The 22270-nt window shown below is 41.3% G+C and overlaps 1 protein-coding gene across 3 annotated transcripts in view; it reads right to left on the bottom strand.

Annotated features, from left to right (window-relative positions):
* DIXDC1 (DIX domain containing 1) overlaps window positions 1–22270 on the bottom strand; it is a 97612-nt gene that overhangs the window by 12907 nt on the left and 62435 nt on the right. For all 3 annotated transcript variants that reach the window (XM_010334571.3, XM_003923714.4, XM_010334572.3), the window contains 12 exons: window positions 21300–21412; window positions 19703–19851; window positions 16320–16409; window positions 14473–14526; window positions 12691–12741; window positions 10430–10534; window positions 9943–9996; window positions 9347–9439; window positions 9195–9266; window positions 8185–8274; window positions 7446–7607; window positions 6860–6926 (listed from right to left, as the gene is read on the bottom strand). In XM_010334571.3, the coding sequence (XP_010332873.1) occupies window positions 6860–6926; window positions 7446–7607; window positions 8185–8274; window positions 9195–9266; window positions 9347–9439; window positions 9943–9996; window positions 10430–10534; window positions 12691–12741; window positions 14473–14526; window positions 16320–16409; window positions 19703–19851; window positions 21300–21412 (1100 nt within the window). The remainder of the gene's footprint in view (window positions 1–6859; window positions 6927–7445; window positions 7608–8184; window positions 8275–9194; window positions 9267–9346; window positions 9440–9942; window positions 9997–10429; window positions 10535–12690; window positions 12742–14472; window positions 14527–16319; window positions 16410–19702; window positions 19852–21299; window positions 21413–22270) is intronic.

Here is a 22270-nt window from a genome sequence, read left to right as displayed (position 1 = left end):
GTGGGCGCCTCTAATCCCAGCTACTAAAGAGTCTTAGGCAGGAGAATTGCTTGAACCTGGGAGGCAGAGATTGCAGTGAGCCAAGATTGCATTATTGCACTCCAGCCTGGGCAACAAGAGCGAGACTCCATCCAAAAACAAAAAAACAAACAAAAAACCCAGCTGAATTATTCTTATCTGTTGTATAGTGGCCCCTCCTCCCAGGCTCTACCACAACTGAGCCAGAACTTGCATTCTCTCCTGGTCGGCGCCTATTTCTTTTTCAGGCTAGTTGATTGCACTATGATTTCATCTCTCTGATAGGCTCAAGAAAGTTATGAGTTTTAAGATTATCTAACTTTTTCTTGTTGTTTGGGTAGAAGCAAGGCTATTTTCTGGCTTTCTACATCCTAGGCAGAAGGTAGAACTGTTTTTTGTTTTTTGTTTTTTTAACAAAATTTCACTTTTAAAAAATTGTAATAAAATTCACCATTTTAACCACTTTAAGGTGTGCAGTTCAATAGCATTTAGTACATTTAAAATGTTGTGCAGGCCAGGCATGGTGGCTCACGCCTGTAATCCAAGCACTTTGGAGGCCAAGGCAGGCAGATCACCTGAGGTCGGGAGTTCAAGACCAGCCTGACCAACATGGCGAAACCCCGTCTTTAAAAAAAAAAAAATGTGCAAATAGGCTGCGCATGGTGGCTCACACCTGTAATCCCAACACTTTGGGAGGCCAAAGTGGGTGGATCATGAGATCAAGAGATCAAGACCATCCTGGCCAACATGGTGAAACCCTGTCTCTACTAAAAATACAAAAATTAGCTGGGTATGGTGGTGCCCATGTGTAGTCCCAGCTACTTGGGATGCTGAGGCAGGAGAATCGCTCGAACCCGGGACACAGAGGTTGCAGTGAGCTGAGGTCGTGCCACTGTACTCCAGCCTGGCAACAGAGTGGACTCTGTCTCAGAAAAAAAAACAAAAACAAAACAAAACAAAAACCTGTACTCATTGAGCAGTTATTTTCTTTTCCTCCCTCACTCCTGACCCTGTGCAGTTCAACATCTGGCATCTGTCTAACCCACTCTACTTTTTGTCTTTATGGATTTGCCTATTCTGGACATTTTTTATAAATGGACTCATACAGTATGTGCCCTTTTTGTGTTTGGCATCTTCCACTTAGCATAATGTTTTCCAGGTTCATCCATGTTGTAGCATGAATCAGTGCTTCATTCCTCTTTATAGGTGAATAATATTCCACTGATTACATATACCAGAATTTGTCTATCCTTTCATCAGTTGATGAACATCTGGGGTGTTTCTACCTTTGGAATATTGTGAATATGGCTGCTATGAACATAGATGTACAAGTTTTTTTGAACTGTTTTCAATTATTTTGGGTCATATGGTAACTCTATGTTTAACTGTCTTCCACAGCTGCTGCACCATTTACATCCTCAGAGCAAAGTATGACAGTTCCCAATTCTCCACATTCTCACTGAAACTTATTATTCTCCATTTTTTGACACCATTTAGTAGGTGTGAAGTGGTCTCTCACTGTGGTTTTGATTTGCATTCCCCTAATGACTAATGATTTTGAACATCTTTTCATGGGTTAATTGGCCATTTGTTTATCTTCTTTAATGTCTATTCAAGTATTTTGCCCATTTTCTCTTGGGTTGTTTGTCCTTTTGCTGTGAGTTTTTTTTGTTTGTTTTTTTTTTTGAGACGGTGTTTTGCTGTTGTTACCCAGGCTGGAGTGCAAAGGCACAATCTCGGCTCACCGCAACCTTCGCCTCCTGGGTTCAAGCAATTCTCCTGCCTCAGCCTCCCGAGTAGCTGGGACTACAGGGGTGCACCTCTCATGCCCGGCTAATTTTTGTATTTTTAGTAGAGACGGGGTTTCACCTTGCTGAACAAGATGGTCTCGATCTCTTGACCTCGTGATCCACCCGCCTGGGCCTCCCAGAGTGCTGGGATTATAGGCGTGAGCCACCGCGCCCGGCTTGCTGTGAGTTTTAAAAGAGTTTTTTTAATATATTATGGATCCTAGACTCTTATCAGACAATATGATTTGCAAATATTTTCTCCTATTCTGTAGGTTATCTGTTTAATTTCTCAATAGCATTCTTCTATGCACAAAAGTGTTTTTTTTTCTTTCTTTTTTTTGAGACAGAGTTTTTGTTCTTGTTGCCCAGGCTGGAGTGTAATGGTGCAATCTTGGCTCACCACAACTCTGCCTCTTAGGTTCAAGCGATTCTCCTGCCTCAGCCTCCCAAGTAGCTAGGATTACAGGCATCTACCACCACACCCAACTAATTTTGCATTTGTAGTAGAGAAGGGGTTTATCCATGTTGGTCAGGTTGGTCTCGAACTCCCAACCTCAGGTGATCTGCCTACCTTGGCCCCCCACTACAAACTGCTGGAATTACAGGCATAGGCCACCGAGCCCAGCCCAATTTTATCTTTTTTCTTTTGTTGCTCATGCTTTTTATGTCCTATCTAAGAATCCACTGCCAAGTCCAGGGTCGTGATTATTTTCCTCTATGTTTTCTTCTATGAACTTTATAGCTTTAAACTCTTGTATTTAAGTCATTGATCTAGTCTGAGTTAACTTTTGTATATGTTGTGAAGTAAGGGGTTCCATTTCATGGTGTGGGTCGAGATGGTCAGGGGGAGACCTATGTTAATTCTAGCTAAATAATTATAAGCTTGCTTGGGTCAGAATACACTGAAGTATACACCGAACTAAACTATATTATTGGTGTCATTAACTAGAAATCAAGCAGCAACAGGAGGCCTAAGGTAAAGACCATACGGGAGCGCAGTAACACCGGGGAACACCGAGGGGTGGATGCAGAGCAGGGAATACTGCTGTGGTCTCATGAATGCCTTCTCAGCATGGAGAATGCACGAGGGTCTCCTAAAGAGGGCTTGTGCAAAGATCTCTGAGAAGAGAGGCGACCTCTGCTCACAAGATCTGAGAGGGTCTTTGCAGATGGGAGCTGGCAAGGAGGAGAAAAGCCTTGTAGGGCAGAGATCACAGAAAGCCTCAGCCTCTGCCTAGGTTCTCCAAATATGGAGTGATTTTAATTGCTTTATGTCCTCAATGCTTGGAGATAAAAACCCCTTGATGTATTGGCAGTGGTCAGACTGGGTGGCTCCTCCTCCACTATACTGCTATGCAGCAGCACCCTGATAACAATCAGTGATAAACTCAGAGTACTAGATTTGCATGTTTTAGAAGGATCTCAGTGCTGTTAAATACTCAGAGCACTAGTTTAGCAGGTCTTAGAAGGATCTCAAGTGCAAGTGCTCCCAGCCCCATCTTACCTACCCCTTCACCTTCCCTTTCCATGCCCATAAAATCAAAGAGATTATGCACATAATAAAAGTGTTTGGAGCCCAGAGCTCAGGGCCAATGCGGTTCTCACTCTTGCGTTGGTCCCCTGGACCCATGCTGTAAATTCTACTCTTGTGTCTGTCTTTATTTCCTTTTCTCAATCCCTCGTCACCGCTGGGACTAAGGGCACCCACATATGGGGTTGGGGCTGGTACCCAACACATGGAAATATCTAGTTGTTCCAGCACCACTGGTTGAAAAGAACATTCTCTGGTTATATGGGTTTTTATCTGAACTCTCAATTTGATTTCACTAATCTACTTGTTTTACTTTAAATCTGAAATAATTACTGTTTTCCCTTAAGAGTAAATGGCAAGAAAGGAAGTGGATTCAGAAAGTACATTCCTCTTTCAGAAAATTTAATTACGTTGAAAAGGAAAGAGAAAGGGCACAGCCAGAGGGGAACTCCTTGCACCTCTCACATGCTCCATAGTACATTAGATGAGTTCTATATGATATTTAATCCAGTGCTCAAATTCTTCAAGATTATTTTGTTTCCATAAAAAAGGAAACAGAACTCAGTGACATTAATTAACATTCTTGCCCATGTTCACACACTGCGCTGAATGGCAGAGCCAAAATTGTACTCTAGATCTGTTTGATTGTATATTCTGTATTTTCCCCACTCTATTGTTTTGTGTCCAGTTTTGGACATGTCTTTACAGTGCCTTGGGACCTACAGGGAGAGATATCTAATTTACATTTTAAAATATAGTACTAGGACGGGTGCGGTGGCTCACGTCTGTAATCATAGCACTTTGGGAGGTAGGGGTGGGTGGATTGCCTGAGCTCAGGAGTTTGAGACCAGCCTGGGCAACACAGTAAAACCCTGTCTCTATTAAAAATAAAAAATTAGCCGGGCGTGGTAGCATGGACCTGTAATACCAGCTACTCGGGAAGTTGAGACAGGAGAATCACTTGAACCCAGGAGGTGGAGGTTGCAGTCAGTCAAGATTGGGCCACTGAACTCCAGTCTGGGCAACAGAGTGAGACTCTGTCACAAAACAAACAAACAAAAATACATATATGTATATAGTACTGAAGCTCAGAAAAGAACTGAGATTTGAGATAAAACGTAAAAATAATCGGCACACAAGAGTAGTTAAAGCCACAGGAGTGAAAGAGATTACCTGAAGCCAAAGACAATATGAAAAGGCTTTGGTTTAGGCTTCACTTGGATGGAATCCCAGGACACATCAACACTCAATAATTACAGCAGAATAAAAGGAGATTCACGAAGGACTAGAAGGAAAACTCAGGTATTTACTTTACTACCCTGCAGGTCCAATGAGGGCAAGTGCCGAGTCTAACTTGTTCACCTCTGTATCTCCAGCGTCTAACATTGATTGTAAATAATGGATGCTCAGTAAATACCTTAAATGAGTATCTGACTGACACTGAAACTGAAGAAGAAGAAAGTTTCCAGGAGACTTTTAGAGAATAGTAAATGCTTTTGAAAAGGCAATGAAAGATAAGGTTTAAAAAGTAACTACTTGATTAGGCAACAAGAAAGTCAACAGTGACCCAACAAGAAGAACACTAAGCAGAGTAGCAGATAAAAGACTCTAGTGGCTTGAATACTGAACAGCAAGTGAGGAAGAAAAGAGAGCAAGTATAGACTATTCTTTTGAGAATTAAGATGTAGAAGAATAAGAGAAATAAGAGAAATAAGTCAGTAACTAGAGGAATAAGAGAAATAAGTCAGTAGCTAGAGAGCTGGCAGAGTTACACAAGTGTGTATATTTTCAAATAAGACATTTCAGCTTGTTTGTGAATACAGATATCACTGGAAGCATTAAATTAACACCCTAGTTTTCAAGGAGCTGTAGATTTATTTGCAGTATTTTAAATAAATACAATATATGCACAAAGTAATTTTCCGGGGGGGGGATTTATTATACCTAAGAAAATAATTTTTTTTTTTTTTTTTGAGAGTCTCGCTCTGTCACCAGGCTGGAGTGCAGTGGTGTGATCTTGGCTCACTGCAACCTCCGCCTCCTGGGTTAAAGCAATCTCCTGCCTCAGCCTCCTGGGTAGCTGGGACTACAGGCGTGCACCACCACGCCCAGCTAATTTTTGTATTTTAGTAGAGACGGGGTTTCACCATGTTGGCCAGGATGGTCTCGATCTCTTGAACTTCTGATCCACCCACCTCAGCCTTCCAAAGTGCTGGGATTAAACCACCGCGCTCAGCCAAAATAGAAATTTCTAAATATTTACACCTATTTACATTGGCAGTTTACACTAATCTGAAGAAATCAATGAATAAAATAATAATAAAATAGTATCTCCAAATGATATAAATGCCTATTTTGAAACATTGCTAGAAAACTGAAACTAATTCTGGTAATAAAATAATTTGTTGCCAACATGGCAAAACCCCATCTTTACTAAAAACACAAAAATTAGCCACATATGGTGGTACATGTCTATAACCCCAGCTACTGGGGAGGCTGAGCAGGAGAATCGCTTGAATCCAGGAAGCGGAGGTTGCAGTGAGCAGAGATCATGACAATGCCCTCCAGCCTGGGTGACAAGAGCAAAATTCCATCCCTCCCCCAACCAAAATAAATAAATAAATAAATAAATAAATAAATTTGTTTCATTCTCAGCATAGATACATCATCCAAAAGTTTAAGATAGCTGGGATCAGAGGTTTGAAATGCTATTTTATTTACTCTACAAAAAAATTTTTACATTTCATATTTTTGCAAGTATTTTCAGTATTTTACTTTAGGTTTCTTAATGTGGTTTTAAAAATTGTATATTTAACATAAAAAAATTGTTTCTAGTCAGCGTTTCACTATTTGGTTTTTATAAATTATTTAGATACCTTTCCATTAGGCCTGATTAAAAGATAAGAAAGTGTGAACTAAGCTAAAAGGCAAAACACAAACTAAAATAGAAATTACCAGGCAGGGTAGCTCTCCAACAAGTTTGAACAAATGGGAAAAAATTTAAGTGGGCATGGAGCAGGTTAAAATATACTTTCTAGCCATGGCCACTAGATGGTGCAAACATTTTGCAGGACTTAAACTAAACGCCCTAAGCACTCAAAAGTTTTAAAGAATGTCTCTCCAGAAACCAAACTCCTTGCTTCAAGGAAGAAGTAGAAATTTTTTTGTGCTATTTATTTGGGAGTGTAGGAAGATTTATATATGTATGTGTTTTTGTTGTTCTGTATTTTGCTTTCTCAGCATAAATGTTTTGAGCTTGTACGTTCTTCAAAGATATTTTAGCCTCTCTGAGTCAACAACATCCTGCCTGCACGTGGCTGAATGGCACTGGGGGTGGTGATGGCATATGTCTTCATAGTCATAGAACTAACTCAATTCCAGTATTGCTACAGAAACAAAATAGCATAAAAGTGAGGTACTACAAGAAAAATTACATCTCCAAAATACTAGTAGTGTGAAAAATATTAAATTTCCAGTCTAATATGCTAGGAGTCCCTACTGACCAAAAATGAGTACTTACTTGTATTAGGGGGCCAGGACTCCCGGTATTCACTACCTACTTGAGTTCTGGGTGACTTGACCCAAACCTGGGGAGCCACACAAAAATCACAGGAGTTAGGATCAATGGGAGAGCTTAACCAAGAAATTTAAATCATAAAAGTGTGTTTAAAATACTACATACTTTTCTACCACCTCTTCCACAACATATAAAATCGAATATATTTATATCCTAATAATAATAATATATATGAAAGGCTTTCTGGTTTCCAATGCATTTTCCATATATTTTCTCATCCAATGCCAAGCTCACTGCAGGTGGGTGGGAGGGGAAGAAGCAGTAAAGAGAGACCCTGTGGGGTCAAGAGCCACAATCCTTACACAGCTATACAGTTGCTGGGAGCAAGAGTGACTATGAACTCCTTCTTTGGATTGTCAAACCATGATGAATAGTCAGTTTCACTGAGAGAAAAACCAATAGAGAAAAACCACAGTAACCTTTAACAAGGTCTTATAGCTCTTCACACTGCCTTCATCTCAATTAAAATTCATAAAACCCTGCTTTCTCAGGAGCTTGCCTAAGAGAGACACCACAGCAAGAGAGTTACCTTTCTTTCTTGTTTCTTCTGCGTCTCCATAACGTGCAGGCGCTCCATAAGGCTGGATATGCCCTGCTCCAAGCTGTCAATGGTGTGGTGCTGAGGATCGTGGCCACTGAAGCTGTTGCGCAGGCTGCGGAGAGCATCTCGAACAAGCTGCAGGTCGCTGGTCTGTGGGCAAAAATAAGGTGCTGCTAGCATGGCACGGTGCCACGTCCCAACCACTGGGCTTAAAAGGATATAGGAGTCAGGTTTCCAGAGATTTTTTTTTTTTTTTTTTTTTTTTTTTTTTTTGAGACGGAGTTTCGCCCTTGTTACCCAGGCTGGAGTGCAATGGCGCGATCTCGGCTCACCGCAACCTCCGCCTCCTGGGCTCAGGCAATTCTCCTGCTTCAGCCTCCTGAGTAGCTGGGATTACAGGCACGTGCCACCATGCCCAGCTAATTTTTTGCACTTTTAGTAGAGACGGGGTTTCACCATGTTGACCAGGATGGTCTCGATCTCTCGACCTCGTGATCCACCCGCCTCAGCCTCCCAAAGTGCTGGGATTACAGGCTTGAGCCACCACGCCCGGCCTTGTCCACTAATTCTTAATTTTGGATAGCAAGTGCCTCACATCTTTACATACTCCACAGATCCAAGAATTAGGGAAGTGGACTATAAAAGGCCTCATCCACTGGCCGTGGCTTTGGCACTCTTCTGGTTTCAGTGAGAAGCGCAGGTCTCTATCAAAAATCCAGGTACCTACCCCTCTGTTGCTGATTGAAGCAGCTCCTTTTCCTGAGGTTGGAAGGAGAAAACCATTGCTTTGAGAGCTGTGACTGTTGTAGCTGGTTGCCTATAGCAGCATGAAGAAATGTTGCTTGTTAAAGGGAGAATGGTAAACCAGATGTGCTGTCTTATTTTTCTTCCTTACATTTATCACTTCCTGACAAAGTATATAATAGTTTATTTGTTTAATGGCTCTCTTTATTAAAACGTATATTTCATAAGTATAGTTTTTCCCCACTTTTGGTCACTGCTATATGCCGAGCACTTGACAGTATGCATTGTTGAATGTGAACAAAGGAAATGCTAACCTCCACCCGGAGACCCCCCAACCTAGCCTCTGCCATGGCACTGGAGAGCCTCAGAATGCTGCTCCAGCACTGCCTGGCTTTGTTTCATATATATATATATGAAACATATATATATATATATATGAAACATACATATATATATATATGTTTTGGTTTGGTTTTTGAGACAGAGTCTCATTCTGTCAACAAGGCTGGAGTGCTGTGGCACAATCTCAGCTCACAGCGACCGCCCACCTCCCAGGTTCAAGCAATTCTCCTGCCTCAGCCTCCAGAGTACCTGGGGTTACAGGTACGCACCACCATGCTCAGCTAATTTTTTGAATTTTTAGTAGAGATGGGGTTTCATCATGTTGGCCAGGGTGGTCTTGAACTACTGACCTCAGGTGATCTGCCCACCTCGGCCTCCCAAAGTGCTGGGATTACAGTCGTGAGCCACCATACCAGCCTACATAAGCCCTATTTCTAAGGTTCAGAAGATAAGCAACTGAAGGCCACACAATGTAGGAGTGGTAAAGGTGGAATGCGAAACCAGATTTTCTTATTCTGGAACCTGCCCTCTTAACTAGCTCATCATAGAGCCTCCTAACAAGCCTGTGGCCTTGGTTCAGCCCTAAGTCAGAAACACGAGCTCCCCAATTGCCTCATAAATGTGGCAAGGAGAACCCAGGGTCTAGGTTACCTCATCAGCCTCTCTTTTCATACAGTGAGCCAAGAGGACATCTTTGTGTTCTAGCTCTCGCTCTAGATCCACCTACAAAACAGACACTAAATTACAAAAGGATTTCTTTGGGCCAAAGGGGCAGGAAAATCAGTGGCTGAATATGTTCTGACCTGGTGGTAACTGGCATCAGAGAGTTTCCGGAGTGCTTCTTCTAACTTGGCCTGGTGCTGCTGAAGGAGGCGATCCTTCTGCCCTAGCTCTTTCTGCAATAAAGATAGAGCCTTTGGATGAGTGGCAAAACCAGGAACACTGAAAAGTTCACCCTCTGCAAAATAATTTCCACTTAAATAAAGTAGAGCCTCAGGGAAAAAAGTCCTTTCTTTAAATATACCAGGAAGACTTTACACACCATAATAGTCTTACACAGTGCAAAGGATTCTTCGATAGTAATGAGGAAGGGAGCTACCATTTGTAGGAGGACCATTCTGAGCCATTCATATTACTCAGAGATAAAGGTAAGACTAGAACTGAAGTTTCTAGACCCCTAATTCTGTGCTCCCTCTCCTAGCTGTGCTATTTATTCTTTAGGGCTAGTGTATCAGGGGACAGAGAAAAATACTTCCTTCTAAAAAGCAAGGATGAAAAAAATAATAAAAAATAAAAAGCAAGAATGAGACTAGAATACTTAAGTGCTTTTTGAGCAACAATAATGGGCTGTTCATGAAAGGTCAGTGGAAGTCGTTTCCAACCTGATATTCATTCTTACTTTATATTCTCCCAGGAGCCGGTTCCTCTCATCTAGCTTCCTCTGCAGATCCACCTGCAAGGATAGGAAAGAATTCACGGCAGGGAGGTGAGGTCTGCTAACCCTCAAGGAAACCAGCTACTTAATAACCATAGTTAATATTGGCAGTTACAGTATGCAGCACAGACAGGGCATGATAGTAAAAATACACAGCTGCTCTTCACGTTTGTAGTGAAATAATTAGACTGTAGAACCACAATTTTGCCTCTATATCTCAGTGTCCTCAAAGTTGAAGAGGGTATCAAGGACCTTCCTGCCCAGTATGATGTGCACTTTCACCTAGGAACAGAGATGAGTCTAGCGGGGAATAAAAATAATTGTCGACACTTAGGGTAGACATCCCAGAAGCAAGATAAGAGATTAGGATGGCCGATCTAATATCACTTCAAGTAGTAACCTGTTCTGCTAAGGGGGCTCACTGAGGTCAACGCTCATTCATTTAACTCACATTCTGGTTATGCAGCTCATCTTTGTCCATATTTGCCCTCAGTAGCTCTTGTTTGAGCTGAAGAACAGATGTGTCCTGCTGAGTCAATCTCTGCTGCAAGGCATCCTAAGGGAAAAAGCATACTAATTGTTGTTGTCTCAATTCATCAATCAGCCAGTTATTGCTAAAAATTACTAAACCCTTTAATGTGTTTCCAGCATTCATTATGGCAGACTGGAAGACAAATGGAGTAAAAGGGTCTTGCCACAAGTTGCTGAGCAGGGGTTTTTCTGTCCCCCTCTAGGAAACTAGCATCCAGAGCAAAATCCTAATCACTGTTCTATGAAACTTACTGAGACCTGGTTTTTTTCTCTTCTTAATAGCATTAGGCTTTCTTTCCCTCAGCTTGAACTCTTTTGGTTCTTATGATGCCTAACAAAAGATGAGCTGGATATCCTTACTTATAAGGACAGTTATGACAAATTCCATCGACCATGGTGGCTTCAAATGGAACTAATGGACCAGGGCTGCATTCTAATACATTTGTCCTGACTTTTCTCTCTTTACAGATTGCAAAGAAATGGTACAGACTCTGAAGAATGTGGGAACCCATTCTTAATTATGCTCTCTCCCATGACAGTACATGGTAAAGGCACTAAGATACCCTTAGCATCAGTAGTTTAAAGGACTATTTCCCAAAGTGTGCTCCATGGGACATTATTGTGCCCCACGGCATTACATGGGAGAAAAGATACTTCTGTGGTTAATAATTCTAAGTCATTTTTAGGCCAACCTCTTTTTGACGGACCTTTTCAGATCCTTTAATATGTTATTATTCACAGGGAGTCTTCAAGACTGCAGAGCGTTTCTCAAACTTATCTGACCATGGAACACATTTGTTTTCAGAAGTGTTTCCAAAGCCTACAGAATATACTTTGGAAAATGTTGCTGAGTGATAACTCGAGTCTAGCCCATGAATGGCTACATAAGGAAGACAGGAAAAACAGCAACTTAAAAACATCCTCTTCTACCTCTAGTTATTATTCCACAAATATACTCCCATTTGGGTGAAATGACATAGAGTCAATGCTTTTAGATATTAGCAAAAGATTGGAAATTATCATATATAATAAATCATTCAGCATATATGTATGTATACAGTGAAATACTATGCAGCCATAAAAAAGACCTAGGAAAGTCTTTATGTACTACTGACATGGAATGAGCTCGAAGACATATTACTAAGTGAAAAAAAAAGCAAGGTGTCAAGTTATATTTATAGTATACTGCCATTTGAGTAAAACCATGGAGGAAAATGATATACACACTGATGTGCTCATAACTGTTAAGATGCCTCTAGGAGGCTGGGTGTGGCAGCTCACATCTGTAATCCCAGCACTTTGGTGGATCACCTGAGGTCAGGAGTTCAAGACCAGCCTGGCTAACATGGTGAAACCCCATCTCTACTCAAAATACAAAAATCAGCCAGGTATAATGGCAGGCACCTATAATCCCAGCTACTCAGGAGGCTGAGGCAGGAGAATCGCTTGAACCTGGGAGGTGGAGGTTGCAGTAAGCCAAGATCACGCCACTGCACTCCAGCCTGGGAGACAGAGTGAAACTCCATCTCTAAAAAAAAAAAAAAGATGCCGTTAGGAAAGAGAACTAGGTAACTGAGGGAACAGGGCAGGCAAGCAAACTCTTCATGCATAGTTGTTTTTTTTTTTAATTAATTTTTTTTAAAAGACGAGGTTTCACCATGTTGGCCAGGCTGGTCTTGAACTCCCAACCTCAAGTGATCCGCCCGCCTTGGCCTCCAAAGTGCTTGGATTACAGGCGTGAGCCACTACGCCCGGCCAGTTTATTTTTTTATACCTTTAAATGATTTGAATGTTAGTTAAGTATTCAAAAACAAAGTAAATTATAATTTTTCTTTTCTTTTTTTTTACTGATCATGTCGAAGGAAATTTCAGTGTTAAGTAAATTATAATTTTCTAAAAGACATTCTTTCACATTGAAGAGGATTCCTTTACATATAGAGACAATCAAGGTGGCACAAATGGAAATGGCAGCACCATGAGTCATAACTACTAGAAATAAGCCTCAGCAAAACAAAGGTATATTCCTCGACATGTCTCACTTCCCTCCCACAAAGCCCTTTCTTTACCAACAGCACAGAGCTATTAAAGGTCCACAGAAAACTCCAACTCTCACCACTCACCAATAGACTACTTTATGTTGCAGAGACTTTATTTAAAGAATTAAATGTCTTCCTTTTTTACCTTTATCCCTTGTAAGTTTCTGGCTTCTTGTTTACATTTCAGCAGCTCCTTCTGCAAACCAAATATAGTTAGATCAGATGGTGACATCTGGGTTGCTTCAGAATGCATTACCTCATATTGTCGGCAAGAGGACAAAACTCAGTTGATCATTCCATGAAAAATTAACCCTCTACTAAGGCAGAACAGTTCTGGTCCAGTGAGCAGTATAATGGCTGATCCACAGAAACAAGAAGAGAACCATTCCGTTCTTCTCTGTTGGCACCCAGGCTTAACTGCTCAGGTAGAGAAGAGTTGCCAAGAAAGATGATGCCCCATAATTCCCATAGGTTCTTATTTCTATATTTAGCAATCTTCACCAACAGGAAAACCTAATTATAATAATCTAAATCCCTCTCACTGAATATATGATTAAATATGCCTACCCCCAATGTCATTAAATAATTATCTCTATTCTTAATGTTCAGCAAAGGGTTGGAGTGTTTCTGGTTCTTCAAGAGTGGGGCAAACAAAAACACATTTAGCCTAACAATGAAATACTGAGTAATTAACATTCATTTGCAATAGATAAAATATATGTATATGATTGCCACTAGGAAATCGATTTTAGAAGGGGAACAACCATAATCCAGATCCCAATCTCATCTCTTCCTATTGTATCACATCAAGAGTTTGCAATTAACATATCTAAAATGTGGATTTGTAACTTGAATTCCACAGATGGGCTCAAAAGTTGCTCTATTAGGCTGGGCACAGTGGTTCATGCCTATAATTCCAGCATTTTGGGAGGCCAAGATGCAAGAATCACTTGAGTCCAGGAGTTCAAGACCAGCCTAGGCAACAAGGTGAGAGCAATCTAGACAAAAAATACAAAAATTAGCTAGGCATAGTGGTGTGTTCCTGAAGCCCCAGCTACTTGGAAGGCTGGGGTGGGAAGATCACTTGAGGCTGGGAGGTCGAAGCTGCAGTTAGCCATGATTATGCCACTGTGTACTCAGTCTGATTGACAGAGTGAGACTCTGTCTCAAAAAACAAACAAATAAATAAAAGTCGCTCTATTAAAAATTCATGTTGGCCAGGCGTGGTGGCTCATGCCTGCAATCCCAGCACTTTGGCAGGCCAAGGAGGTCAGGAGTTCAAGACAAGCCTGGCCAACATAGTGAAACCCCATCTCTACTAAAAATACAAAAATTAGCCAAGAGTGGTGGCGGGCACCTGTTGTCCCAGCTACTTGGGAGGCTGAGGCAGGAAAATCGCTTGAACCTGGGAGGCAAAGGTTGCAGTGAGCTGAGACTATGCCATTGCACTCCAGCCTGGGTGACAGAGTGAGACTCTGTCTCAAAAAAAAAAACAAATTCATGTCTATGAGTATGAGTATATATATATACACATGCATACTTGTAGGGAGAGGGTTAATGGCCTTAGTCTTATACTTATGACCCAAAGAAAAGCTAGGAATCACTGACCTAAAAGAATTCTGACAAGTATTCATAAAAAAAGACTGTACTGGTATTAGATACATTTTTTCTTTAATTAAAGAAAAAAACATGAAATATTTTAAACATATAGAATGGTACAACCAATAATGAAACAAATTCTATTTCCTACCACCAGGATTCAAAAATTATCACCTTCCTGACATTTTTGGGATGTATCTTTCTCTTTCAAGTAAAGACATAATACCAATACAGGAAAGATTCCAATTCTGAAATCCTTTTCCCTCTTGAAGCTGTTTAATATTCCCATAATATTTTTAAAGGGTAAAATGTACATGTCTTGACATACCTTTAAGTCCTGATTCTCCTCCATACTCTGATCCAGACGACTTTGGATTATAATCTGAAATAAGGCAAAAAGAGATGGCTAAGCACCTATGCTGTGAAGTTCAGAGGCCACTCATTTAACAAATATTTATTGAGCACTACTAGATGCCAGCTCTGTACTGTGGATACAAAGAACAGGAAGCAGTTTCTGCTCTCTGATGGAAACATATGCATCAAATTGCAAGTAGACCTATATGGATAAAGCTTAGAATAAGTATGGGTGGGCTGGGCATGGTTCCTCAAACCTATAATCCCAGCACTTTGGGAGGCCAGCACAAGGCAGTCACTTGAGGTCAGGTGTTTGAGACCAGCTTGGCCAACATGGTGAAATCCCATCTCTACTAAAAATACAAAAATTAGCCAGAAGTGGTGGTGCACACCTGTAATCCCAGCTACTCAGGAGGCTGAGGCAGAAGAATCACTTGAACCTGGGAGACAGAGGTTGCAGTAAGCCAAGACTGTGCCACTGGGCGACAGAGCAAGACTCTGTCTCAAAAAAAAAAAAAAAAAAAGAGTAAGTCTGCGGGGGTTGGGTGCAGGGCTGTGGCAAAGGGAAGAAGAAATGGCAAGAGATGAGGTTGGCAAGAAATATTAGGGCCAGATCATGAAAGGCCAGTGAGGGCAATGGGAAATCAATGAAAAGTTTTATGCAGAAGGGTAACAAAATGAACTTTGTCTTTAAGGCAAATTACTCTTGCTGTTTTACAAAAAATGAATTAGAAGAAGACAGGAGAGGAATCAGGAAAATCCGTTATAAGGCTGCTAGAATACCGGATAGAGGCTTTTTGTTTGTTTGTCTGAGACAGTCTCACACTGTCACCCATGCTGCAGTGCAGTGGTGCAATCTTGGCTCACTGCAACCTCTGCCTCCCAGGTTGAAGCAATTATCCTGCCTCAGCCTCCCAAGTAGCTGGGACTACATGTGTCAGCTACCATGCCCGGCTAATTTTTGTATTTTTAGTAGAGATGGGATTTTACCATGTTGGCCAGGCTGGTCTTGAACTCCTGACCCCAGGGGATCCACTCAGAATACCGGATGGAGGCTTGATTTTTAAATGGCTGTGAAAATGGAGAAAACTGGATGAAGAAATCAGAAATGTAAACTGATAAAACTTGGTGACTGATTGGATATAGAGGGAAGGGTAAGAAAGGATTCAAGGATAATATCCAGATTTCTGTTTGGCACATTTTGGTATCCAAAATAGATATGCAAAAGGACAAGTAGCTTTGGTGGTTGGGCAGATGATGGAAAAAGCTTTAATTTAGGACTCACTGAAATTGAGATGCTTTTGGGACTTACAAGTGGAGATAATAAGTAGGCAGTTGCATATTGCATACATAAATCTAGAAACCCATAGTGAGAGCTGAGCTGGAAATAAATACATGAGAAGCAAGTGGGAAGTGAGTGAAGAAATGGAGGCAGATACTACTGCCCAGGTGAATGTTTAAGACACATGAGGACCCAGACTGGAATGCTGAGGACCACCACCATTAAAAGCACAGGCAGAAAAAGAGAAACTTCAAAGAGAACTTGAATGTAAATTCCATAAGGGTAGGATCTTAGGTCTGTTTTGTTATTACCATATCTCCAGCATGTTGAAATAGTGCCTGGCATATAGTCAGCACTCAATAAATATTTGTTTATTAAGTGAATGAAGAAGGAAACAATGGTCAAAAATGTAGGATGAAAACCAGGAGAACTGAACAAGGAAGATAGCATTTCAAGAACACATGAACAGCAGTGTCAAATGCTAAATATAAGTCAAATACATACAAATTTAGTGTCCAGTCACAAAAGATGGAGCTCACCAGTTGTTCCTCAGGATTGACACCTGGTTCACAGAGGGCCAAGGGTCTCTCCTGTTCATCTTCGGGTAAGGATCCGTTGAGGAGTAAGGCCTGTATAACCATAAAGGCAGAAAGAAACCTAACTCTCCATCAGATAACTTAGTCCTGAGCTGAGCTTGGTAAGCTCACCCCAAATTCAAATCACAACTCAGCTTCCTCAAGAAATTTTGTTGGTAATGTTTGCTCCTTGGATACTTCCCATTGCTCACCCTGGGACTAATTCCTTTCGTCAAGTGCATACTCTGGCTCTTTCAACTCTCTGGACACCCTACTGCTCCGCTTCAAGATACCTTGGCTCCAGAAGAAAATCCAAAAACAAACCTTTCTTTCAAAAGAGACACAACACATTTCAAACTGGAGCTGCTCAAATTCAATTTTACCAGACAGAAAAAAACGATCTAAAAGCAGTGTAGACTCACCACAGCTTAGAAATGAGTATTATATTGAACTACTTGGAATATATTTAAAGCTTTCTGGTTTGATTTTTGTTTAATAATCCTGCATTTTTATTCCCTAAAGCAACCTGTATAGAACAAGAAGGAAAACATTTGTAGAGTGATGTCCCCATTCATTTTAGCTCCTGATACCAGGCTGTTTTCATTAGAATATAAGTAGGTGAAATGGGGAGGCAGATTGACCATGAAGCTAAGAAATCTACAGCTTTATGCCCTCCGCATGCATTGCCTCTCCCGTGGTTCTCTACCTAATTGTTTTTTTTTTTTTTTTTTTTTTTTTTATTACGACGGGGTTTCACCTTGTTGGTCAGGCTGGTCTTGAACTGCCGACCTCACGTGATCCGCCCACCTTGACCTCCAAAGTGCTTGAATTACAGGCGTGAGCCACTACCCCCGGCCCCTAATTGTTATTATTATTGGAGACAGAGTCTCACTTTGTCACCCAGGCTGGAGTGCAGTGATATGATTTTGGCTCACTGTAATCCAGGGTTCAAGCAATTCTCATGTCTCAGTATCCCAAGTAGCTAGGATTAGAGGCATGTGCCATTGTACCTGGCTAATTTTTGTATTTTTAGTAGAGACAGGGTTTTGCCATATTGCCCATGCTGGTCTCAAACTCGTGATCTCAAGCAATCCACCCGCCTTGGCCTCCCAAAGTGCTGGGATTACAGGTGTGAGCCACCATACCCGGCCTATACCTAATTATTATAGTCACAATTTTATAATCTTATTCTTTAAGAAGTCCCCCTGCACAGACACAAATTATATATTTTAGGACTCACAAAACTTGGATCTGTCCCTGCAGGTATCCATCAGATGAGTGAAAAACGGAAAAATATGACCCCATTTTATATCTGAATCAATTCTTTCTTGATTCAAAAGAGAGAAGTTACAGAAGCTGTTTCCTATTTCAGTAAATATAACACAAATTCAGCTGGGCAAGGTGGCTCACACCTATAATCCTAGAATTTTGGGAGGCCGAGGCAAGAGGATCCCTTGAGCCTAGGACTTTGAGACCAGCCTGGGCAACATAGTGGGACTCTGTCTTTATTAAAAAAAATTTAAATTAGTTGGGCATGATGGCACATGCATGTGGTCCCAGCTACTCAAGAGGCTGAGGTGGGAGGATCACTTGAGTCCAGGAGACCAAGGCTGCATTGAGCCATGATCATGCCACTGCACTCCGACCTGGGTAACAGAGCGAGACTCCCATCTCAACCAATCAATCAATAAAATAAAATCCAGACAACAGTTGATCTACCAAACACTAATAATAAAATCTGAGTAAGTCAAATGAATTTGGCTATCTCACAGAGTCATGGCAACAGGTACAGACATATATAAGAAGCTACAGGACCCCAGGGAGGTCAGGGCATTTCAACATTATGGAAATATCAAGTATAACTGCAAGCTGTTCAAAGGGTTCTAACTAGGGAATACTAAGAAGTCAGAAACGTTGGATGTGGCTTAGCATGCAACTTGTTAATCAGTGAAAGAGTTAAGAAGCCCAGTGGATGCTGTGAGCCCTTTTGTATTCTACAATGGAACTGAATTCTCATTGTGATCATGTGGATGAGAATTAAAACTCTTCTGTTTGCAGGGAATATTAAGATGCTGACTTTCTGCCTGTCAGTTTTCTCTTTTTCTGTCTAATCTGCCATCGAATTTCTCCCGGACTAAGAAATGCAAACAAACTGAGAGTGAAACTGATGAATATCTATGTTCATAGAATGCAAATTATCCTGGGAACAACCTGGTTGGGTATAATCCCTAAATTCTTCATGGCATACTTCCCATGCAAACAAAACACACACAAAAACATTCCATGAAGGTATTCGTTAATGGAGTGGCAGAAAAGAGATCTAAAAGGCCTATAAGCCAGCCATTTTAAAAATGCAGAGCAAATGAAGGAAAACCAACAACTTTCTTTGGGAATGTTTATGCAGGAAACATTCCTCCCACACTTCTCCGTTCCTGGGGCATACATTATGCAAACTGCTTTACCGCAGCACCAATCTCTTTTTTTCTTTAGGAACCCTTTGTGTCCCTACCCTGTTGCAGGCTGGCTGGGAGCACGCCCTCCACCGCCTGCCGGCTGCCAGAGCCACACACATAATGTGGGCTTTGTTTACGTGTCCATAAATATTTGACAATTCTGAAGCACTGCAGTTCCCAGCACAAACAGAAAGGAATATTCCTAGGCAATTTCAGGGTCATCAGCACACTACAAGGGCTCCCCCAAACAGAGACAGACACACAAAGACAGGAATCCAGGGGGTCACTGAGGGTGGGAACTGTCAAGTGGGTCAGTCAGTCTCTGGGGTAGATTTGCCGAGCTGGCACTACAGGTACAGGAAAAACTGAAGGGCGTTGTTGCTTAAGGAAGAACCTCTTCTACCTGACCCTTACACCTTGGTATCCATTTGCACATGTATTAGGAGTGAGCTAAATCCCTTAGCTAAACTCAAATGGAAACCTGGCAGCATTATTGGCTCTTACACTCTTCCTGCTAGAGAATTCCTAGGAAAAAATCCCTGACTATTCAGTGCCATTCTTTGGTGAAAGCTGCAATTGCAGGTCTATAGCCACATATGGGGTAAAAGCCCACCTGTGTAGCAGAGAGTCAAGAATAAGGGCTTGCTAGGGGTCAGTAATGGCTCCTGGGCTTGCCGAAATCCTAAGTGCTGTGCTATGAACAATAGCCCACAAAGTTCATTTAAAGTACTCAAGTATAAAGAATTTTCTACTCTTTCTATACTACTCCCTATATCTAAACTCCTCATTCAGTTCTGACCTCCTGCAAAACTAAAATTAGTTTATTTTCAATAGATGCTAGTGACTTAATAATCAATTGGTATAACAAGGGCAAAGTACAAGGGAAAGAGCTACCTGTAGTCCTGATATCATTTTCTTTGCTTCCTCCATTTCTTTTTCCAAGTATTCTTGTTGTTCCAACAGCTGTTCTTCCCATGAGGTCTCCAGATAGGTTCCAGGGCTCCCTGGCCGCCAGTCACGAGATAATGGAGAATCTGTCTCCTCTACAAAATGAAAAGAGGGAGTACAGTTCATATTGAAGAAAACTGATTTTCGGCAGAAAGCGTTCACAGGTTCAGGTCACCTGCATTCTGAACCTGTTTTCATAGCACAGACTGGACTCTCCACCAGGTGGGGTTGTGAAGCATAAATTGGCTGTGAACTCAGGTCCCAGGCCCTCTTGGTGCTAGAACAATCGATCCTCTTTTAAAACAGGAAGTAGTAAGATTCGCTCTTACCACTGGTACAGTATGGGCCACACAGATTTTACCTTTAATTCTTAGAACTGGCATTCCCAGAGCCTGATTTTCCCAGGTACAAAGAGAGGAGCTGTCAGATGCAGTGAAAACAAAATCTTACTGGTTACTCTGAAGCTTTACAGGGGAGACCTCAACTCAATGTTCCTTTGACAACTCAGTTATAACTGGACTACTTTCATATAGAATACTGTGTGAGTCACACAGGAAACAAACAAAAACGCAGCTGCACACACTGTTTAATATCACTTTTATTTTCCTACCTTTAAGGTTTCTGTGCTCTGGTTTCCTTGTCTATTTTGTACTATCTAATTGTATGTACAGCCATTTAAAATGCATTCCAGAATTCAGGAAGGCATAAACTCTTTCAGTGAGTTTCTTCATTCATGAGACAAGTATAATAACCCCTCTGGTCTGCTGTGAAGATTAAATAAGGCAACTTATGTGCAGGACATGTGCTGGTGCCTGGCCCACAGAGGCACTCATTAAATGCTCTCCCTCTCTCTCTCCAAAGCCCCTGGAATTTTGATTCAATAACATGACTGACTCTTTGGTACTAATGCCAGGGTTAGACGGGGAGCGGAATGCGGAAGAATTCAATTCCAGTTTTTCTTCTGAGGGCCTCTATTTCAGTACAACTCTTGTGGGTAAATAAAATTCTAAGTCCTGCACCTTGCTTCTTACATGTTTCTCTCTCTATGTAAGAAAAAAGAGCAACTGAAACAGTATAAAAGTCTAAATAATGGTCCTTTCTGTAGCTTCATACCAAGCCTAATACAGTCCTGCTCTCTACTCTCTATGTCCTCACAGACACCTCAGCTCATACAATGTATTTCTGGTCCCAACTTAAGTTATGTATGTACTGCAATTATTTGTATAATATAGGAAAAATAAAAGTGTGTACTTGAGTAAGGCTTTTGACTGCCCTAAAATCATTTCCTAATTCATAGGTAGCCAGCTGAGAAAGGACCTGTCTATGCTGCCGCAAGATTTTTGACAGCTAGGACATCAGAAATGACATTCTACAAGAGGATAACCACATTAATTGGCTCAGTCATTAGTGCCCTCTAGCACTGACCCTGCATGCACAGACCATGGAGATGGGGAAGGCCAGGGGGCTTATAGGTGGTTGGGATCTCTAAATTCTTCAAGCTGGCTATTCCTTGAACCAACCCAGGCAGGCAGAGAGACAGTACCTGTTCTGTTCTCTATTCCTTCAGAGGGAATAATCACAAAATCTGCCTTCTCTTCTGACTGGGTTATAATGGACTCGCTCTTTGCACTGTGGATTGGACTGGGTGAAGTCAGGCTGTGATTGAAGAAAAAGGAGGAAAAACAAGTATTATGAAGAATTGTTCAGAAAGCAGCTTTCATAATTTGTTTCTGAGACCAGGGACATGTTCTTATTCATCTTACTCCTCCATGGCTAACACAATACTTGGCCCACAGAAAATAAAATATTTATTTAATGATTAACTTTTTGAATGAATGAAATTAATACTAAACAAAGGAATGACCCAGTCCTATAAAGTCTTTTCCACAACAAGGATGCCTTTAAGCCTAATTCTTTGAGAAGAGGTTTACCTAAATGATGGGTAATCTGGCATTCAAAGAACTCGAGGTTTTGTTTTGTTTTACCTCCTACCACCTCCGCCATCACCATCCCTGGGCCCACATTCAAAGCCCGATGCCAGTCTGTTTCTAGTAACTTTTGGAGCTAGAAGGAAATTTTATTTCCAATACACGGATCTCTCACAGATATAGGCAATACCAGCCAAGTTATCATGGCAGATCAGCTCTGAACTAATCACAAAGGAGAGTACAGGGTGGGGGTAGTTCAAGGGGAAAAGTTACTGGAGGTGGTACACTGGCAGGCTAGGCAGAGGAACTGTTATAGATCAATAATTGAGCTAGAGCATGACAAGGGGAAGGCAATAGGTCAAAAGGGGAAAGACTGCTAGGGATAATGGAGTAAGGGTTTACTTGATTTTTTCCTATCAAAGAGTTATTTATATTTCTGACACAATACTTTCAAATTGTCCTCAGAATCTTCTCAATGATTCTTAAGGTTTTGTTTTGTTTTATTTTTTTGAGACATGGTCTCACTCTGTTTCCCAGGTTGGAGTGCAGTGGCTCCATCACAGCTCACTGCAGCCTCAAGCTCATG

Source organism: Saimiri boliviensis, chromosome 6 (genome assembly GCF_048565385.1).
Source record: "Saimiri boliviensis isolate mSaiBol1 chromosome 6, mSaiBol1.pri, whole genome shotgun sequence".
Taxonomy (NCBI): Eukaryota; Metazoa; Chordata; class Mammalia; order Primates; family Cebidae; genus Saimiri; species Saimiri boliviensis.
The sequence above is the reverse complement of the archived record's forward strand: the minus strand, read 5'-3'. Positions and strand labels throughout refer to the sequence as shown.